Source organism: Vidua chalybeata, chromosome 4, assembly GCF_026979565.1.
Source record: "Vidua chalybeata isolate OUT-0048 chromosome 4, bVidCha1 merged haplotype, whole genome shotgun sequence".
NCBI classification, from domain to species: Eukaryota; Metazoa; Chordata; class Aves; order Passeriformes; family Viduidae; genus Vidua; species Vidua chalybeata.
The window spans coordinates 26,353,985-26,372,414 of NC_071533.1; the positions used below are offsets into that span (position 1 = coordinate 26,353,985).

An 18,430-nucleotide genomic window follows, 5' to 3' on the forward strand; every position below is an offset into this window, starting at 1 on the left:
TCCCTCCCTCCGCGGCCGGGCCGGGCGGGGCGCGGCCTCATGGCGGAGCCGCCGCAGGGGGGCGCTGTAGGCGGCGGCGCTCGGGGCCGCGACGGCGCGCGGCGCTCGTGCCCTCCCGCGGATCCCGGCCTCGCTCGGCGCCCGGCTGTGGATCGGGGCGGCGGAGAAGGAGGAGGAAGGAGGGGAGCAGGCGGGAGCGGGACGCAGTGAAGGAGCGCTGCGAGGAGCCATGTCCGCGCCCGCCGGGCTGCCGCCGCGGCCCGCAGCCGCCGCCGCCGCGTTTTCTCCGGGCGGGCCCGGCAGCTCCCTGGAGGCCGCGGCCCCTGCGAGCGGCGCGCCGCGCTGCCAGAACGGTGAGGGACCTGCGCGGGGCCCGGGCGGGCGGGGAAAGGCCGCCCGCGGGTCCCCGGGACGAGCCGCGCCGCTCCCGCGGGGGGTGAGGCCCCCGTGGGGGCCGGGGGCCTGCGCGCTCTTCCTTCCTCCCGGGGGGCGGGCGCGGGCCCGGTGCATCCGGCGCGCAGCGAAGCCCTTTGGCTGAAAGGCAGCGGCGCCCGCGGAGCTGCTCGGGGAGGGTGCGGGGCCCGCGGCTGCGTGCGGAAAGAACTTGAGAAGGGGCAGCCTCTCCCGCTTTGATGAAGGGGCCGGGGGGGGAAGTTGGTATCCGCACCTTTATCCCCTCGCGGATTTGGATGTGCCCGGTGTTGTGGCGCCTGTTTTGTGGCGTTTCAGGAAGGCTCTAGAGGCCGAGGCACCTCCAGGCCTCGACGCGGGCTGTCCTGCGTGAGAAGGGGCAGAAAATCGCGTATTAGGGGCGAGAGTACTCACTTTGTAGCTATGTATGAACTTAAAAGTAGTGGGTGGATAGGCGTTCACGAAACTGGATCTTGGGATTTGAGCTGAACAGGCAACACTGGACCAGTGAAATGTGGGTCACTGAAAAACAAAGGCAGAATAGTTTGAAGTCACAAAATATTGGCTCCCATTTCAGGTAGAGAGGTAGTGATACTGACTGTAGTATGAATGAAAGTGGTGAGTGTACACTTCTGCATTTTTAAATTGGTGGCTATAAAATCAGTTATTTATTGACATACCACATTAACTCTTCAAAATACCTATATAATCATTTCCTCCGTGTAATTATATTGGTTTGGTATTTGAATTTGGCCACTTATTTACATAGAGTTCTAGCTCATACTGTTTAATCTTTTGTAGTCATGCTATTTTCTGCAGAGATGCGTTTTCTGTGCAGGGTAGGAACCTACAGAATTTTTTACTTGAGAATTGTGAATTTTTCTTGCGTCCAAAGGGGTAGTTAAGGGCTAAGCACTTAAATGCCTATACAGTAGGTGTTGAGGCAGTCACTGAAGAAAATGAAGGTAATTAAATGCTAGGTTTTAAGGAGATACTGATGCCTCACTTGTATCCAAACCGGTATTGTGATGCTGGGGTTTGTAAAAATTATTCAGAAAATGACAGTTTACATGGCTTTTAGTCAAAAAACATGTCATTATCAGGATACAGCTGCTACAGCATGAATAACCTGTGTTTTACAGAAACAAATAAAAGCTGTCATTCCATCTTCTCTTTGTGTTCTTAGCTTAATAATTTTAAAGAGCCATCATTACTATCTGTTGTTTTAATTCATTAACTCCATGTTGCTGCTAATATTGGTAGAAACAGCTTGTAAAACCAGGGCATAGACCATTTATTTTCTGCAAAATGCTCTTTAATTCTGAGAAATGCATACACTCCTCAATAACAGTCTTAAATGTTTAAGTCATAACTTTGGTTTTTGTGTTCCTTTAGTTGTCTTTGATGACTTTAGTCAATAACCCTGAATTTTTTGTTTTGTGACATCTAGCAATGGCTTTCCAAAAATTTTTGATTGGTCTATCTGTTGCCTGAGTGCTAATCTCCTGAAGATACAAGGGTTTTTTTGGGGTTTTTTTGTTTGGTTTTGTGTGGTTTTTTGGGTTTTTTGTGTGGTTTTTTTTGGTTTTTTGGTTTTTGTGTTTTTTGTTTGTTTGTTTGTTTTTGTTTTTGTTTTTTTTTTTGTTTGTTTGTTTTTTGTTTTGTTTTTGGTTTTTTTGTTTTTTTTTTTGTTTTTTTTTTTTTTTGTTGGGTTTTTTTTTGGTGTTTTTTTTGTTTGGTTTGGTTTTTTGCGGGGTTTTTTTGTTGTTTTTTTTTTTTTTGATGGAAATAGGAGAGGAAGTAGAGGGGAATAGCAATAGCAAAAGACTAGCAGAAAGTTCTGTACTGTATAATAGAAACTAAATTTCATGAACAGGATTGTCACTGCTTTCAAAATTTAATTTTATGTCATTGGAGTGGAGTTTAAATGTAAGATCCTGATGTGAGTTGAATTGTTTCTGTATTGGCTGAAAGAAAACGCTGGTGTATCTTTTCCTTTAGAGTGCTCTGTGTTTTAATTTGATAAAATGTGAATTTTTCCGGTAAACCTATGTAGTTGCTGCCATCTAATGAAAGAGTGCCTTTTGCAGAAAGCAAGCAGTCTGTTATACACATAATGATATTAAAAGGGATGTTCAGGTTTGTTATTAGTGAATTTTACTTGGTTCAATGACCAAATCCATTTGAGATCCTTGGAGACTTCAGTTTTTGTTAAATTTAGGCGTGATTGTTTTGTTGAGTTTTTAAAAGTAACTTCTTGAGCGTATGGTATTATCTTCTTCCTTCTCTCTTGCAAGTTTGGGAAGCTTTTTTTGTAGTCTTGAAAGTGTCTTTGTATATAAGTTCAAAATGACCTATTTCCTAATTTCCGCATAACAAAATGGTTCTTGTTAAATCAGTACTGAAGGATGATGTATGTCTTCAGTAGTGATGGAGAACTTCAGCGCTAACAATTTAATGTATTGAAATGCAGCACTGAGAGGATAATTGTATTGAATTCCCATGACTCTTTAGAAGAGTTTTATCTGGTGCTGTCTACAGCTGTTTTGTAAGGCTGCCATTGGTATTTCTACTGGCATTTTGGAAGCAAAATTTACATCATTATGTTGTTCAGCCTTGTTTTTCATCCCTCCCCAGACTTGGGATAGTTTTAGTCAATTTAACAAAGAGAGCAGAGACCTGAAAGATGGGAAACCTCTGAATATTTTGTGAAAATGGGAAGCTATGTGAATCCTCCTGAAGGAGGAGACACCAGTTCTGTGACTGAACTGTAGTGAGAGCTCAGCACCACCTTCATCTGCTGGTTTGTTTGCCAGCAGTAAACAAGGGGCAGTGGTGCTGCCCCCTGCCCATGGGGTAAAGCACATGTGAGGAGGCTGTGGGAGTCTTCTCTGGAGGTGGGTAAAGGAGTGTTAGAAGTTCTGGAAAGCTCACAGGTGGATTTGGATAGAAAGGCAGTTTGGAGGTGTAGCATCCATAGACTCCATGTAGGTATGCCATTCAGCCATTCAGATGGCTGAATTATGCTGCTGAGGGAATGCATGGACGTAAAAACCAAACGTGACCTTAGCAAGCAAAGCCTTACTAATTCACGTGGTGGTATAGCCATAACATTGCTCCTTTTATTTTTTTCTGGGAGTTTGGAGTTTTTTGCGTTGTGGCTCCCCCCTACCTTAAAAAGAATTAGGATTTTTGGGTTTCACCTGTTAATGTCTGTGTAGTTACACATTGTAACTTTATAGAATTGCATACTTTATATAATAAGTATTAATTTGTTTGTAGAAAGAGAGGTGCACTGCTTTTATTGCAGAGATGATGTTTTAGAGACATAACTTCTGTGTACAGCTGAGGCTTTCAGCTCCTTTATGGAATTTTTTGAGATATTTGTCAGGTGTTTTGGAAGGATGGAATACCTGAGACAATTAACCAGATTTTGAAATGACATTGAAGATGCATTCTGATTTCCAGTGTTGAAAACTGTCCAGTTATCTAGACACCATTAGTAGCTTCAGCTACTAATTGCAGTACAAAAATTACTTTCTACTCACATTCTTTGTAATCAGATGGACAAAAAACTCACTTCAGATAATGAGAATAATCTTTCATCTATAATTGTAAAACTTGCTTTCAATGGACCTACAGCTTGAAATCAATATAATTTTTCAAATGTTATCTGTCTCAGTGAGGTTTTCATGTGTGTGTTTATAGATGTTTCTGCTTAGAAATGTGAATAAAAAGGACTCTGCATTCTATCATGTAGAGACTGATATCTTGTATTGGTAATTTAATCTCTGTTTGTGGTGTGTATTTTGAAACAAGAGCTAGATACTAGAAGACTTTGCAGCAGATGATTTGATATGCAACCTTTTATTTAGGAGTCAGGTGCTCCTAAACCAGTTTCTAAGGTATACCTGCTCAGTCAGTTAAATCTGCATGTATCAGTAGAACAGATGCACATTTTATTTTCAAATAAAATATCTTTTCTTGCCACCTTAGGTAGCATAGCTGCTTAAAGCCATAAACCTTGTCACATGTAAATTATTGCTGTATTTTAGGTTTGCTTTTTCAGGCTTTAAAAAGCAGGCCAAAAGTCTGGCAAAGTTCATGTAGCTGTTAATGGCTTGCTAACTCAAAATCATTTTCCTTTAAAGGAGAAAAAACTACACAGCTCTATAAAGCAGCTCCCACTTTTTCAAGAAGAAGGTGAATCAGAAGCATAGCTCATACATGCTCTCTTCAAAACTCAAGATAAATTTTTTAAAGTTCTTTATGCTTTTCCCCCAAGTGCCTGTCTGTCTTTTGATCCAGCAGTCCAAGTTACTGTTATGCAATTTTTAGCTTCTTTCTCTTCTGCTCAACTTCTTGTCAGTTATGAAACGGCATTTTTAATTTTATCAGAAAGCAATTTTGGGCAGTATGTTCCTTGCTTTTTAGGAGTCTGTTAACAAATTCATTATTAAAATTGCCTTGCAAGTTAATCATAGGACATCTAGAGGTTCCTTGGAGAACAGTGATTTTTCAGAATTTCAAGACAAGGGAAGTAATGCTTAAGTTTTGTAATCATTGTAAATATAAGCAGGGGAATCAACTATTCATTATTACCTCAGCTGCCATTTAATTTGTGAGTGGGCCAGTGCTGTGTTTATGTTTTTATTGGTCAGGGACTGGGAAATAGCACTGTAGTCATTCTGCCTGATGTAAGCAATAGAGTGTGAGAATTTTAAGATAGCAAGTTATCCTCACAAAAACATCTGTGGTTCACTAAAAATAAAAACAGGGTTAAGGAATGGTTCATGAGGAAGAACTTTGAGATTTCCCATTGAGCAGTTGGCTGAGAAAATCAGTTCGGATATAGTTAACATTTGGTCTCTAGCAGGCAAGCACTTGTTTGACCCTCGCTGGGCCTGTATGTAATTAACCTCTAATGTTGCAGAGCCAATTGCAGTGATACCAGAGGTCAGTTTCTCTGATACCAACATCTCTTACACCTGATGTGAGTATCATGCAGTAAATGAAAATGATGTGCCTTGTCAAATACTCTGTAGTTTCATAAAAACATCAGTTTTCCTGAAAGCATAGTACATAAGATATAGAAGACAAGTACGTACAACTGTTCTGCAACTCTTTATCTTGGTCACTGTATTGAAGACTTGTAAAGAAGAATATCTATATTGTTACGTATTGACATACTGATTTGACTGTAGTTTTTCAGTTTCCATATTCAGCCAGTTTCTGTAAGGCAAACTCCTGTGCTTATGGTCGCTCACTATTTTTTTAAGTATTAACCTCCTATAAACTCTTCAAAATATTCAAAATACAAACAAGAAGCAAACAGTCTTGGCATGGAAACCTCTTTCAAGAATGGAAGCAATCCATTTTTCTGCTATTTCTTTGTGTATTTGCAAATTACTCAAATACTGTATTTGCATGCATTATATTTGGTTTATTCTCTCTCTGCTGATGAGAATCAAATTCAAAAATAGAAAAGAAGAAAGCAATTGTTTGTTAGTTCAAATGCAGAGTCCATTGGGACTACTAGCAGATGCCCCTTTAATATGTGTGATGTTTTCTCTTTATTTCAGGTCCTATGCAGAGTCAGATGCAGTTCCCCTCTGGCTATGGCTCACATCTTCCAAACTACAGTACGCCTTCAGGACACTATTCCCAAGTGCCCAATAAAGCTGCTGCTTCACATCTGGATAACCAGTACAGAGCCAGTTACTACCCTGGTTACTATTCAGCACCAGCACAAAATGTTATGACATCTGTGGGTAGCAATGTGTTGAATGCACAGGAGTCACATCAATTGTACAACAACGCTCCTCCCCATTCAGGGGGCTCCAGTGACAGACCTGTTCAAGGAGCAGTATCATCTGCATCCTTCTTGCATGTGAGTGCTCAGCAGTCATATTCAGCATTTGATAATCACTACAGCACTTCTGTCAGCTCTTCAATTGCATCTCAGGGATTTCCCCTTAATTCTGATCACTACGCCATGCCCGTGGTTTCTGGTGCCATGTATCCTAATGTTTCCTATCCTCCTGTGGCTGCTGGAGGCGTGTATGGGCAGACATTTACCTCTCAGAGTCTACCTGCTGTTGGACAGTTCAAAGAGACAAATGCATTTTCTAGCCAGAGTACATCAGTACCTCATTCCCTTCAACAGCATGTTCCTGTGGGATATAATATGACGTTATCAACTGTTTCATCTGCTCAGGCTGTGCAAGACAACCTCAGCAGGAATCTCACCGGATCGGTTCCTAAAGTAAACAACCAAATAAATACAGGTATGGTGTTACTTGAAAGATAGTGAACTGCCAGACTTGTCTGGGAAATACAAGTAATCATGTGCTCTTGTTGGCTTGTCATGTTCATTTTGTGGAATTCTGTAATTTTGAGTACTGTCACTCATTCTTGTAGCTTTTCTAATTTGGTTACCACAGTCCACAATAGCAGCTGTTTGTTTCTATTGAGATACAGAAAAATACACTATTTAGGAGATGGTGTTAGTTTGTGTGGTTTTTCATGTGAATGGCCTCAGAAGGGAGCTTTTTCGTGCAGTTCTGAAGGAATATGTAATTTCTGAAATATGTCTGTTATTCACAAAGATACTTTTTTCTTTTCTGGCTAGAGAATTTCTCTAAGTCATGGTTGTTGTTTCTCTAAATTCTGCCTTAGTGACACTGTGAGAGACTGAAATGTTAATGATAATGATTCAAAAAAATCAGCCATTTGTGGAGGCAGCAGTGTGTTTTGCTGAGGCCAGGTTTGCACTCTTTTCCCCTGGAGTAGGAGGAGAGTTTATGGGGGTGTGGTGTGTGATGGGAAAGCCTTCAATCCACACAAGACAGAGAGGGTGAACACCCACCACCAGAGGCTACAAGCTGGGTCTTGAGCCAGATGAGAAGCAGGCCCTGTGGAGGCAGGCTGGTACTTTTTATCATGCCAATTGTCCTTACACAACTGTCACACGTACACCTGAGGGTGTTCATCCCTTCTGATGGGGCATAACCGACTCAAGTGCACTGACGTGAGAGGCAGCTTCGTGCCTTAGAAGGGGCCAAAACCATCAAAGACCCCTGAAATGCCCCCAGACTCAATTTCCAAAGGAGTAGGCATGATCCAGAGTGTTGCAACAGATCCACAGTATTATAAAAGACTATGGAAAACTCCCCTGCCTGCATCCAAGGGGAACTGCTTAGAGTTCCCATGTACACCTGAACGTAGTTAACCCATTGAGTTCTGTTGTGTGGGACCCCCACCACCAAGAAGACCAGAAGAAGAGGGCTAAGAGGACACTGTCTGGATCCCCAGGTGGTGATATCTTTCTATTTATCCAACACATAAAATTTGTCCCTATTGCTTTTCCATGTTAAGTATAGGTGGCCTGTTGACCTCAGTGACAATCAGTAGAATTTAGTCCCGTTTGTATGGTATGAGATACCTCATGATATGAGTCCATTGTCATCCCCACATGCTGTCCATGCCTGGTGTCAGCTGGCGTGTGGCTGCCCAACACCCATGGTATTAACTGAAACTTTATTGGTGCTAGAGTGATAGAACAGCACGTGCTTTACTCAGACACACACGCAGTAGCTGCAGAGCGCTCTGAGGCCAGGGCCTGCGCTGTCTTCTCCTGCCTTGACTTGGAGTGACCCAGGGCCCCCAGAAGTTCATGGTTTCTGTGATACCATTTCCCCTGCACTCTGCAGGGAACATTTACAAATATGATGTTTGCCACAGCTGTGAGTTCCTGGATGTGTTTATGATGTTGGTATTTCTTCACTTTTTCTATGCTGGCCTCTTCTAAGGGTGTGTCAGTACATTTGTATCACACAGTCACGTCCACCACAAATGCTTGGATTTCCTTTGCAAAAATTAAGTCTGGTCTGTATACTCATTGCTGTCATCTCTTACATGTAGTTCCTGAAATACTGTCCAATCTTGCTTTTTTGGTTTCTTTAATAACATTTCACATACGTAATTGTGCCTTTTAATTCTTGTAACCTGCACAACTGGGCAGTTCCCAATTATGTAGAAGCATGTTTCATTCTCCACCTGACAGTGCCTGTAGGATTTGAAGTATTTTTCTTGTCTCTTGATGGGTCTTAATCTGTCAGTTGCCACTCCCTTTCTCTCCCCTCCCCTATCCTCTCTTTTTATTTTATTCTCTCTCTACTTCACATTTACTGTTAGATAAAATTCATACTAATGACTTTGGCAAGTGGTCTCATTTGCTCCATAATCCAGGAAGAGGTATCTCTGTAATAATTGGATCTTAATAAACACACATGCATTTTCCCACAGAGTTCAGGAAAAAAGTAGACACTATGTGGATTTTGAGTCAGTTGGGGTTTTTTTAAATTAACATTTTTGATAAGTATTTGAAAGAGTTAGGAAGTTGTAGCTGATTTTTGCAAGCAACAACTTGATTGTTTTAGTATAGCTCTAAGGCTGTAAAGGTACCAGTTTGAGGGCAAGTACACTGAATCCTCATTAGTTCTTTCAGCTTCTGTTTCATAGGAAAACTGAGTACCAGTTCATGAGGTAGTACTTAGTAGGAAGCATGGAAGAGATTGGAGATGTGGGAGTACCTTCCCGATGAAATATCTTGCTCTGCAGAGGAGAGAGCAATAGTCTGTGCAGGATTTGGTCTGATTTTCTTTCTAAACTGGGAATTTTCTGACTTCACACAGTTTTGACTTGTGAAAGCAGACTACAGCTTGCTTTCTCTACAAAAGGCAGATGTTACATAGCTGTACGTTTCCTTTTTAATGCTAAATATTTCAGATTATAGTGTAACATTGAGACTGTGTTAGGAGTCCTAGTAGCTGAAATTTTCTCAGACCAAGAAAGAATTAAGAAAGAATATGGCTTTGATAAACTTTCTTGGGGAAAAGCAGTTAAGCTTAAATGAAGCTCATTCAATCCATAGTTTGAATTTAGTTTCATACTGGTTCCCCGACTCTCAAGACTAGGATGTAGAGTGTAATTTAATATTAGTAGATTTGAATTCTGTACTGATGAGTGCTCTGTGTAATTTTCTCCAGAACTTTCAAACCATGGAACAAAATACCATTTAAAAAAGAAAAATAGGGAGCTCCTTGAAAAGCTCCTGAAGTTACCAGCATTTCATGGTTGTGCATAAAAATGGATTCTTTCAAGGACTGGCCAAAAAAGTTGACTCTGTTCAGTGCAGAATGTATGGCTGGACTTGACAAAATGCAGTTTCTTTCCAGCACAATATGCAGTTGGCATATGAAAACAACTTATTTTTTGTTCAAACTGTTATTGTTTTATTTACACAAGTTTTTAATTCCAATGTTCGTTAATTTTATTTCCTGTAGCGGTATCTTGAAGTCATTTGTTCATAGGAAATTTTTTTGTAATGAGCAGCTGTTTTAAAGATGGAACAATGGAGTTGACCAGACAGTGAAGAGCAATATGAGCAGTAGTTTTATTTTTGAACCATTCAGTGCTGCTCTTAAGGGGGTGATTGAGTTAGTATATGGCCTAAAGTAGTAATATTACACTTGGATTTCAAGGAACTAATGATAGAATTGGTTGTGATAATGCTGTGTCATGGATACTCACTTTGCAGTTATGAAAATAAACACTGATCCACTGTTTTTGTTGTACTTGGGTCATGCTGCAGTCCTTGGTTGGTTTCCCAGGCTGTAGGTCTCAATAGTTACCCCACATGCAGACTCTTTCTGGGCTTGTAAAGCTGCTGATAGAAGCATGCCTTGTGCCTCATTGTACAGTGCACAGGTTTCTGGAAGTGATTTATCTGCAAAATAATTTTTTTCTTTCCCCTGAATTCTGGTTCAGCCTCAGCACATAAATGATTCCATATTTCCTGACTTAGAAAAGCAGATAAACATAACAGCTGACAGCAAGGCTGAAGGAAGAGCTCGACAGTTTTATTACTAAACCTTGAACACTTTAAACCATTTTTTATGTCTGGGGCTAAACAAACTGCCTCCAGTGAAATCTGATTTCTTTTAATCTAGAATTCAACATCTTTGGCTAAAATACATTAAAAATCCAATTGCTACAACACCCCAATAGTAAAATATTTACATAAATAATTATAAATAAATGCATAATAATAAAATTATAAAGTAATTATAGTAATTGTGTGATTGTGGTATAATTGGTTTGGTTTTGAGATGCTGAGATGCTTTCTAAATTTCCCAGTGCAGTCTTACTGTTCTCAGATGGAGTCATTTTATATATAGTATTCTATTTGTTTTCAGCCTTTAAGAAAAGGAGTTGGGTTTTGAAAGATATTTGCCAGTTCCTGTACATCCTTGGAAAGTGTATGGATACAATACACAAGGAGCATAAGGAAATAATGAATGATCTATTGGAAGGAAACTTTCTGAATATTTCATCCTCCCTGCTTTGATGGGAGCAATGATGGGAAACAGTTGCCATCTGTTGTGTGCATAGTTTTTTGCTAAACTACTTGAAAAAAAAAAAGATTTACTGAAATTCATAAGCATGCTTTCTATGACTGTTTGTGTAAAGAAACTTGGATACAGTATCCGCCTGTGCTGTGAAAGATGCCCTTACAGTCTTTAAATTATAAATAAGCAAATTGCAGACAGACTGCTAGTCAGAATGCTACAGTTTTAATGTATTTTTCCAAAGCAGTTTTGTACAGTCAGGACTGAAAGCTCTCTGTGATGAAAATGAATCCTTTATGTAGAAGAATGATGTGTTAATAAAATCTGTGTGTTCAAACCAGGAGTCACTCAGGAAGCTTAGGCCGGCAAGAGTTTTTCAGAAGTTGTTTGATTTCTGAATTGTTTTTTACTTGAATCAAAAAAGTTGTCACCACTGGACTTGAATTGGTTTCTTTAAAAATCCAATTTTATGTAAATTTTATGCAAAGCCTCCAGCATGTTGAATTTACTAAGATCAAACCTCTTAACTTTTCTATGTGGTGTACTAAGGACATATAACTGCAACAAAGTATTTTCCTAAGATTTCAGCAGCCCCTTTCTGAAATAGCTGAAGTATTTTCAGCAAGTGTGCTAAGATTTCACTAGAAGAAACCAGATTTATTTTAAGAGGATTTTTTTTTTTTTGCTGGTAGTTGACTGCTCTTGGTGAATAATAGCCAATGAGAATAATTTTATTTGCTTTAGGAAGTATAAATAAAGTAGAATATAAATATCTCTAATTCGAGATTTTTCTACTTGGAGGTTTAAACTAGTTTAACCCTGCAAAATCACCCTCTTCTATCTTTAAAATCTGTATTTCAGCAGAACAGTCTTGGTAAAAATCTGTTCAGGAGTGTTATGCTATGTAAATTACATATTTTATATTATTTCGGTTTTTTGTCTTTCTAGGTCAGTAGTTTTCTTAAATGTTTTTCCAGTTTATTTCAGCTGAAATCTGAGCATTCTCATTATTCTTGCTGCTTTTCAAGTTAGCATGGATGTCAGCCAGGATGCCTGAATTTTACTGGACTCTCCATGAGGAGAGGGAGCTGGAGAACTCCTGTGGGTATATGGCATGGGTTTCTTTGCATCCTGATGTGGACAGTCTGCTTGAACAGGAGACATTCTAATTTCATTATCTCATGCACATACTTCCCCTTATGTCAGATGTAAAGTCCTTGCTGCCCCAGTTCCATAGGAACGTAGGCTGTAATCCTGTAAATCTGCTAATATAGGTGTGGTTGAAAAAAGGGGAAGGACTGCAGCCAGTACTGAAAGTCAGGGGCAAAGAATGCTATTGGAAAACAAACTGCAGGGAGGTGGTGCCTCTCTCCTTAGAAATTGTGTTGTGTTGGGTGAAGGGGATGTGTGGCATTGTGAGGGCAGGAAATCAAGACCACAGCTGAAGCAACTCAAGAAGGATAATTCTCACTGTCTTCTAAAATTTTGAGGAGATGCTGTGGTGATACTTTTAAACTATTGCCTCTAGGTCTCCAGTTAGAAATTAAATTACAACTTTGTGATGATGTATAGGGAAAAATTATGAATTACAATGCTAATTAGCCCCAATTCTGCAGATTCTTTCTGTAACATGCCTTTTAGCTGTAGATCATTATACTTGATTATTGTTAGTGTAAGAGTTGTTCATGGCTGAGAGGCATGAAAGGAAAATTTCAGTTCACATTGAAGGTGAGGAAATGTGGTTTTAAATGTTAATTTTGTTCAAGCGTTTCCTTTGGTCTTGGTTGCTTACAGCATTTAAAACCTTTATGGAGTCACCAAATAAAGTCTAATATTTGACTATGCAGGTTGGATTTTTGTACAAAGAAAAGATATATTTTATTTCTCAGAGTTTAGAAACATTTTTTTTTACAATTTATTTAAAGGATTCACATAATTTTGAAGGCAATTGGATAACCTTTGTTTGAGAATAGATATTAGCACTTGGCAGGAAGGTATTACATCTTCAGCTAATTCAGGTGTAAATTGGTTTCAGCTTTGAGCACGTGACACTGACATTACAGCATTTAACACTCTCTACAACAGTGCTTGATGCTGCCAGCATCGCTATATTGACCTGCAATGTGGAAAATACCATCACCCTACAAACAGCTCTACAAAACCTGGGTGATCACATAGATGTAGCAAAGAATTTCCCTTGTCATCTTGCATATCTTGCTTGAGGAGAGCTACTGTATTAAGAGCATTCCTGCTGACGGGTTCTGAAGCTCCCATGAAGAATCTGCAGGACACTTTGTAGAAGCCGAGGTTATAGGAAGTCCATTGCAGTAAAAAAATGCTCTGTATGTTCATTGGAAAAAGACATCATTTAGATTTTGATAAGACTTGAGAAAAAGCTGTGTGTATGCTCAACATCAGATTTAAAATTGAAAAATGTATTAAAGATAATAAAGATGTGTGCTGTAAATTTTTACTGTAAATAATAAAAACAGAAGGATCATTTTAAGCTGCCTTCACCCTCTAAAGGAAACTTCTTCACCCTCTTCTTCACCCTCTAAAGGAAACTTCAACTTGCCCATCAAGTTCTTTGAAATATGACCTCCATTATTCAAGGAAAAGTCAGGAACCGTATGAACTACACAGCTATACATGCAGAAGATGGTATATGTGCAAAGTTAATACTACCTCTGCATCCTCTAGCAAATTTGGTAACTTAAACAAGTACTCTGCAAATGGAGAATTATGCTCTTGCTTAATTTCTGTGTTTGTTTACTGAGTACTTTTGGTAAAACCATTTCCTTTCTCTTCTTTTTAACAGCTTGTTCAGTCAGGGTTTTTTTAGAAAGAACCATAATACAGATTTTCTCAATTTATAAGCAAAGAGAAACCCTTAGTTGAGAGCTAACTTTATTGAAGTTATGTTGTCCTTGTCTGATAGGAGTTTCAGCTGGACTATGTCAAATCTCTCAAAGCATTAACTGACCTTTTTTTAAGCAGATTATATCTAGTCCAGATGTCTAAAACACATCAGAAGTTTTATGGAATACTCAGGATTGATTGAAATAGAGTGCTTGGAATATGAGTCTCATAACTGAATACCCATATTGCAAAGTGCCAGCACTGGAAGGGAGGCATAATACTGGTCTACTGCACAAGGTTTCCTCCCATGGGAACAATGTTGAAGGGTGAATTTCAGGTGGACTACATTCCACTTACCTGGGAAGACTAACTTGTAAAAGCACAGCATTGTGGGGATATATCAAAAAGAAGCTTCAGCTTAGTCTTGCTCGTACTGCACCATGCTTTCTTTTTTTTTTTTTTTTTTGCAGTTGTCACAGCAATTTGTTCATTATAATGGAGTTTTAGCACTGTAGGTATTGAATTTTTAAAGCAACCAATCTTTCCATAGATATTTGTTTGAAGGCATCTCTCTTTGAACTACTGTATTGTTTTTTGTAGTTACTGTGGAATCAAATGTGATTGCTTGTGCTGTGTAATTGTCTGTGCAAGTACATACAAAGGGTTCCTGCTTTCTGCTGTTGTTTTCAGGTGGCATTGATTCTTCACAGCCTGTGCACTCAGTGAGCCAGAATGTTCCATTTACCAAGCCTGGAGTAGGAACATCTGCTTCCTCTGCTGTGATGTCGTCAGTAAGGTCACCTGCTCCAAGCCTGTCTTCAAAGCCGCCATCTTCACCATCTGTTACACAGTCACCAGAGCTGGCCCTTCAGGAAGGTACTAAAAGGGAATGGGAAGTCCCACTACAGGCTTTTGCTGTATTCCACATGCACACATGAATGCTGGAAGTTTTATTGCTGCTTTTCTGTGTTTGACTAGAGCACATCTCTGGCATCTCATCAGGCTCCCTGAGTGGTGGTGTTTTATGTCACCTTGGTTTTAGATTCTCTTAGTGCTTGTGTTTGATTTCCTTTGTCCATGTTTTGCCTTTGGTTTGTTTGTCTTGTTGGCAGTCTTACATGTCTCTTGCTCAAAAAAACTTTCTTTTGGTTCCCTTATTCTAAAAAACTGCTCACTAGTTTAATTTTTTAGAGGAAGGTCTTAAAATTAGCTTGTAATTAGTCTGTATTGGAAAATGAATTGTAAACTAGAAATCTGCTAGTTTGTGGAAACAGTGAGTTTGAGGATTAAGTTCAAAGTGGTAGAATTTTCTTACTACCTAGCTGTAAGTGCCCATGGAAAGCTGCTGCAAGAATTCTTGTGGGAAACCTGAGTATTTGTATAAGCTCTTTCCTATTCTGATGTTGGCAGCATCTTGACAAAGAATTGATTGGCTCTTGAGCCTTCTTCAGTTAAATTAAACTTTACACTGATGTTTTAACTTGCCCCTTGATTATTACATGTTTCCGTATCTAGTATTCAAAATCTAATTGTCTGCATGACTTTTATTTTTTTTTGGCCTTGTTTTCTCTTAGCAATTTCAGAATTTTAAATTCTTACGGAAAGGGACTCTGGCTGAGGGGTTGGAAGTAGGCATTAATTTTGTCAGAACAATGTGGTATCTCTAGTGTTCAAAATAATTGGCAACTGCATGGTGTGTGATTGTCACAGCACATTTTTTTAATTCTTAAATTACAGAATCCTCTGATGTAAATAACTAAATTACCCCTTTTCCTCCATTTTCTCCTTTTTCTGGTAGAATGCAGATTACAGGTTGTTCATCAATCATTTCTATATATATTAGAGGAAAAAAAAATATTCATTGCTATAAAGTCCTATGTACAGCATATAATTTTAAAGAAAATCTGTCAATTTTTGGAACTGTGGCTCTTGCACAGTTTTATAGTTGATTTTGGTGCTAGATAGACTTTGTGTTGTAGGTGTGCTTGCTAGAAAAAAAGTGTTGCTTCTTTTTCCAAAAAAATTGCAAACCATGTTTTTAATGAGAAGAAAGATTTTAGCTCTTTAACTGTGATTGCCTTGATGTGCAGTGTGTGTGTTCTGGAAGTAATTCCTTTGAAATGTGTGAACACCTGGTACAGCGGCTACAGATCCATGCAGTGGGTGCTGAACTACCCTAAATTCAAATGCTTCCACAAAGTGAAAGTGAATGCAGTAAGTAGCTGAATGAGCACATTTTAACAACAATATGTTGGCAGTATAAAGATAAGTTGTCAGGAGTTTTTATTGATCTATTTTTATCTATTTACATGTAATCACACATAAGTTTCTATGTTCAGATGATGGTTTTATGAGCAGTGGAAGACTTCAAACTCTTTGCTAGTTTTGTTTGAGGAATCTGAAATAAATAATGTGCTCTTGCTTTTTTTATCAACAACTTTTTTATCAAAAATTAAATGTGGTAACTATTTGTGGAAGTGAACCTACTAAAAAACCAGAACACATGTACTAAATATTTGTCAGAGTTAGAATTCCAAGTATGTTCCTCCTGCAGTAATCAGACGGACTTGATTTTTTAAAATATTTTTTTAAATTATAGAGTACCATTGTCTATATGAAAATATTCTGAAAAAAACCCATTTAGTTTTAAAAAGGATTTTATTGTTTTAGGCTCCTCTTGGGGCATTCCTTTAAAAACTAAAAAATTCTAATTGTTTACTTGACTATCTTCTAACAGGACAAAAACCTTAAAAAGTATTGAAGCCTATTTAATCTTACATAACTATCTGTACAAATATAATGTGCATTTTATGTTTGAAAAGCTTTTATGGTGTGGGTGATTGAACTTAAAATACCTAAATAATTGATTTATTTCACAGGCAAATGTGTTGTTATCACAATTTATCTTCTGTGTCCTGCCACCTACATTTCTAGGTGTCTGTAGATTATAGTAGGATAAAGCCTTCGAGTGCAATAGTATTCTCTCACAGGTACACTGCTTGCAGGGTTTAGAAATTTCCAGTCTAAGAAACTTGTGATGATTTAAATTATGTGGTTGCATTTTAGGCCAGATTTATGGAATAACATGACTCAAAATAAATAATGATTTCAAAATTGGCTTTTGCAGTTTTAAAAGTGGGAGATTTTAACACCATTATCAAATCTGTAAAAGATACTAAGCAGAACTGAGTTGTCACAACAGAAAACATGATCAGGCACATGATGGCACTTGGAATTGCTGTCTGCAGTCACCCATTTCTGCCCTCAATTGCTTTCTCCCCTGTGTTGGCCAGTAGGCCATTGCTGGGCAGTGAACTAGAATGGGAGACTTTCTCACCTGACAATGACTTTTTAAACTATGTTGTTTTTTAGCCAGATCTATTCTCTGGAGTTTTTTTTTGGCTGGACAGTTGTACTAGCACAACACAGTCTCAAAGGCAGAAATCTGTAGTGCTGTTGGCAATGAAAATAAATCTATGCAAGCTCATAAGGCTGGGAAGAATCAAACCAGCCTGGTCTTCACAGCATTCATAGTGACATAATTCATAATTCCTAAACTTCTATGTTGGTAGCATATTTTTTCAATCTCTTTTCTTCTGTATTCTTTCTGAGCACCTGCATCCTCAATGTATGTGACCAGTAATGAGTAATAGAGTCCTTTTCTCTCATCTGTGCATGCTTGGAATTTTTGCATTGGCACGCACTTTCCAGGTAGATATCCTTTCTTTCTTCTTCTTATCCACGTACATGATGTCTTTACACTCTCCCACTGGGCACAACTACTTTTACTTTGGTTCTTGCTGTTACAGTGCAGCCCTTCTTGTTATCCTGACTTTTTACCCTTGCATGTTAATTATTTTAAGATAGGGTTTTTTTCCCTCTTTCACAATAGAGCAGTTGTTCTGTTTTATTCCTCAGTAGTTCTCCCAAGCCTGAGAAAAGACATTGTCTGTTAGTGTGTTAGCTCTAGTCTGTTCTTGCACAGATAATGATTTTCTTGTATTCTCCTTCCCAAGTGTATTCAGTAAATTTATAAAAGATGGGACTAGAAATTACTCCACTTAGCCCTGTGTTTTAACAGTATGGAAAAACTGAAGCACTGAATCTACTCAGTGGCACTTTGGATGATTTTTTCATTCATTGTTGTGACTACTTGGATTACTGAGAAATTTGAGCGGAACTGTACAAGTATTAATGCACTAGATAAAGGAATATAATGCCCATCTTTTCTTGCACCAGTCTCTCTATAAAAGTTCACCTTCTCAAGAATATTGTTATATAGTTTTGCTTTCTTTTCTTTTTACTTCCAGTATTTGAGTACATACTCTTCACCTTGATTCTGTTGGTGTTTTTAAAGTGAAATTAAAATGCTCCTCTTGGGTTCATTTGCTAACCCTTTTTGAAAGAGTCATGAAACTAACACCATTTATAGACCATATTTTAAATAAAATAAAGGTTGATACAGTTGATTGAAGTCATGGATGGGCATATTATTTGTTACCATGATGGTTTCAGATTATACATAACATAACACTTCTGTAAAGCTTTATAGTATTAAAATGAAGAATGCTACTCATTGGTGCCACAGTACTATTACAGACAGAAGGAACCCCAAATTCCCAAATATTTGAAGAGTTTTGACTACTTAGGATACTTTCTCGCCATAGAATCCATTAGATTGATAAGAGTGAAACTGATCATTTGCATTTATTTAGGATGTCACTGCCTGACTAAAAGCATATCTAAAA

At 38.6% G+C, this 18,430-nt stretch overlaps 1 protein-coding gene and 1 long non-coding RNA gene across 3 annotated transcripts in view; one reads left to right on the top strand and one right to left on the bottom strand.

Moving 5' to 3' along the window:
- Positions 1-229: 229 nt before the first annotated feature.
- Positions 230-18,430, top strand: part of SEC24B (SEC24 homolog B, COPII coat complex component) — a 46,287-nt gene continuing 28,086 nt past the window's right edge. Inside the window, exons 1-3 of one of the 2 annotated variants that reach the window (XM_053940709.1) lie at positions 230-353; positions 5,994-6,698; positions 14,373-14,558. In XM_053940709.1, the coding sequence (XP_053796684.1) occupies positions 230-353; positions 5,994-6,698; positions 14,373-14,558 (1,015 nt within the window). The remainder of the gene's footprint in view (positions 354-5,993; positions 6,699-14,372; positions 14,559-18,430) is intronic. The other variant, XM_053940710.1, reaches the window with a different exon arrangement.
- LOC128786949 (uncharacterized) lies at positions 12,912-14,395 on the bottom strand. Its single transcript, XR_008430519.1, has 2 exons — positions 14,040-14,395; positions 12,912-13,163 (listed from the first exon to the last, which is right to left on the bottom strand). It is a non-coding gene; the product is annotated as an uncharacterized LOC128786949 (long non-coding RNA).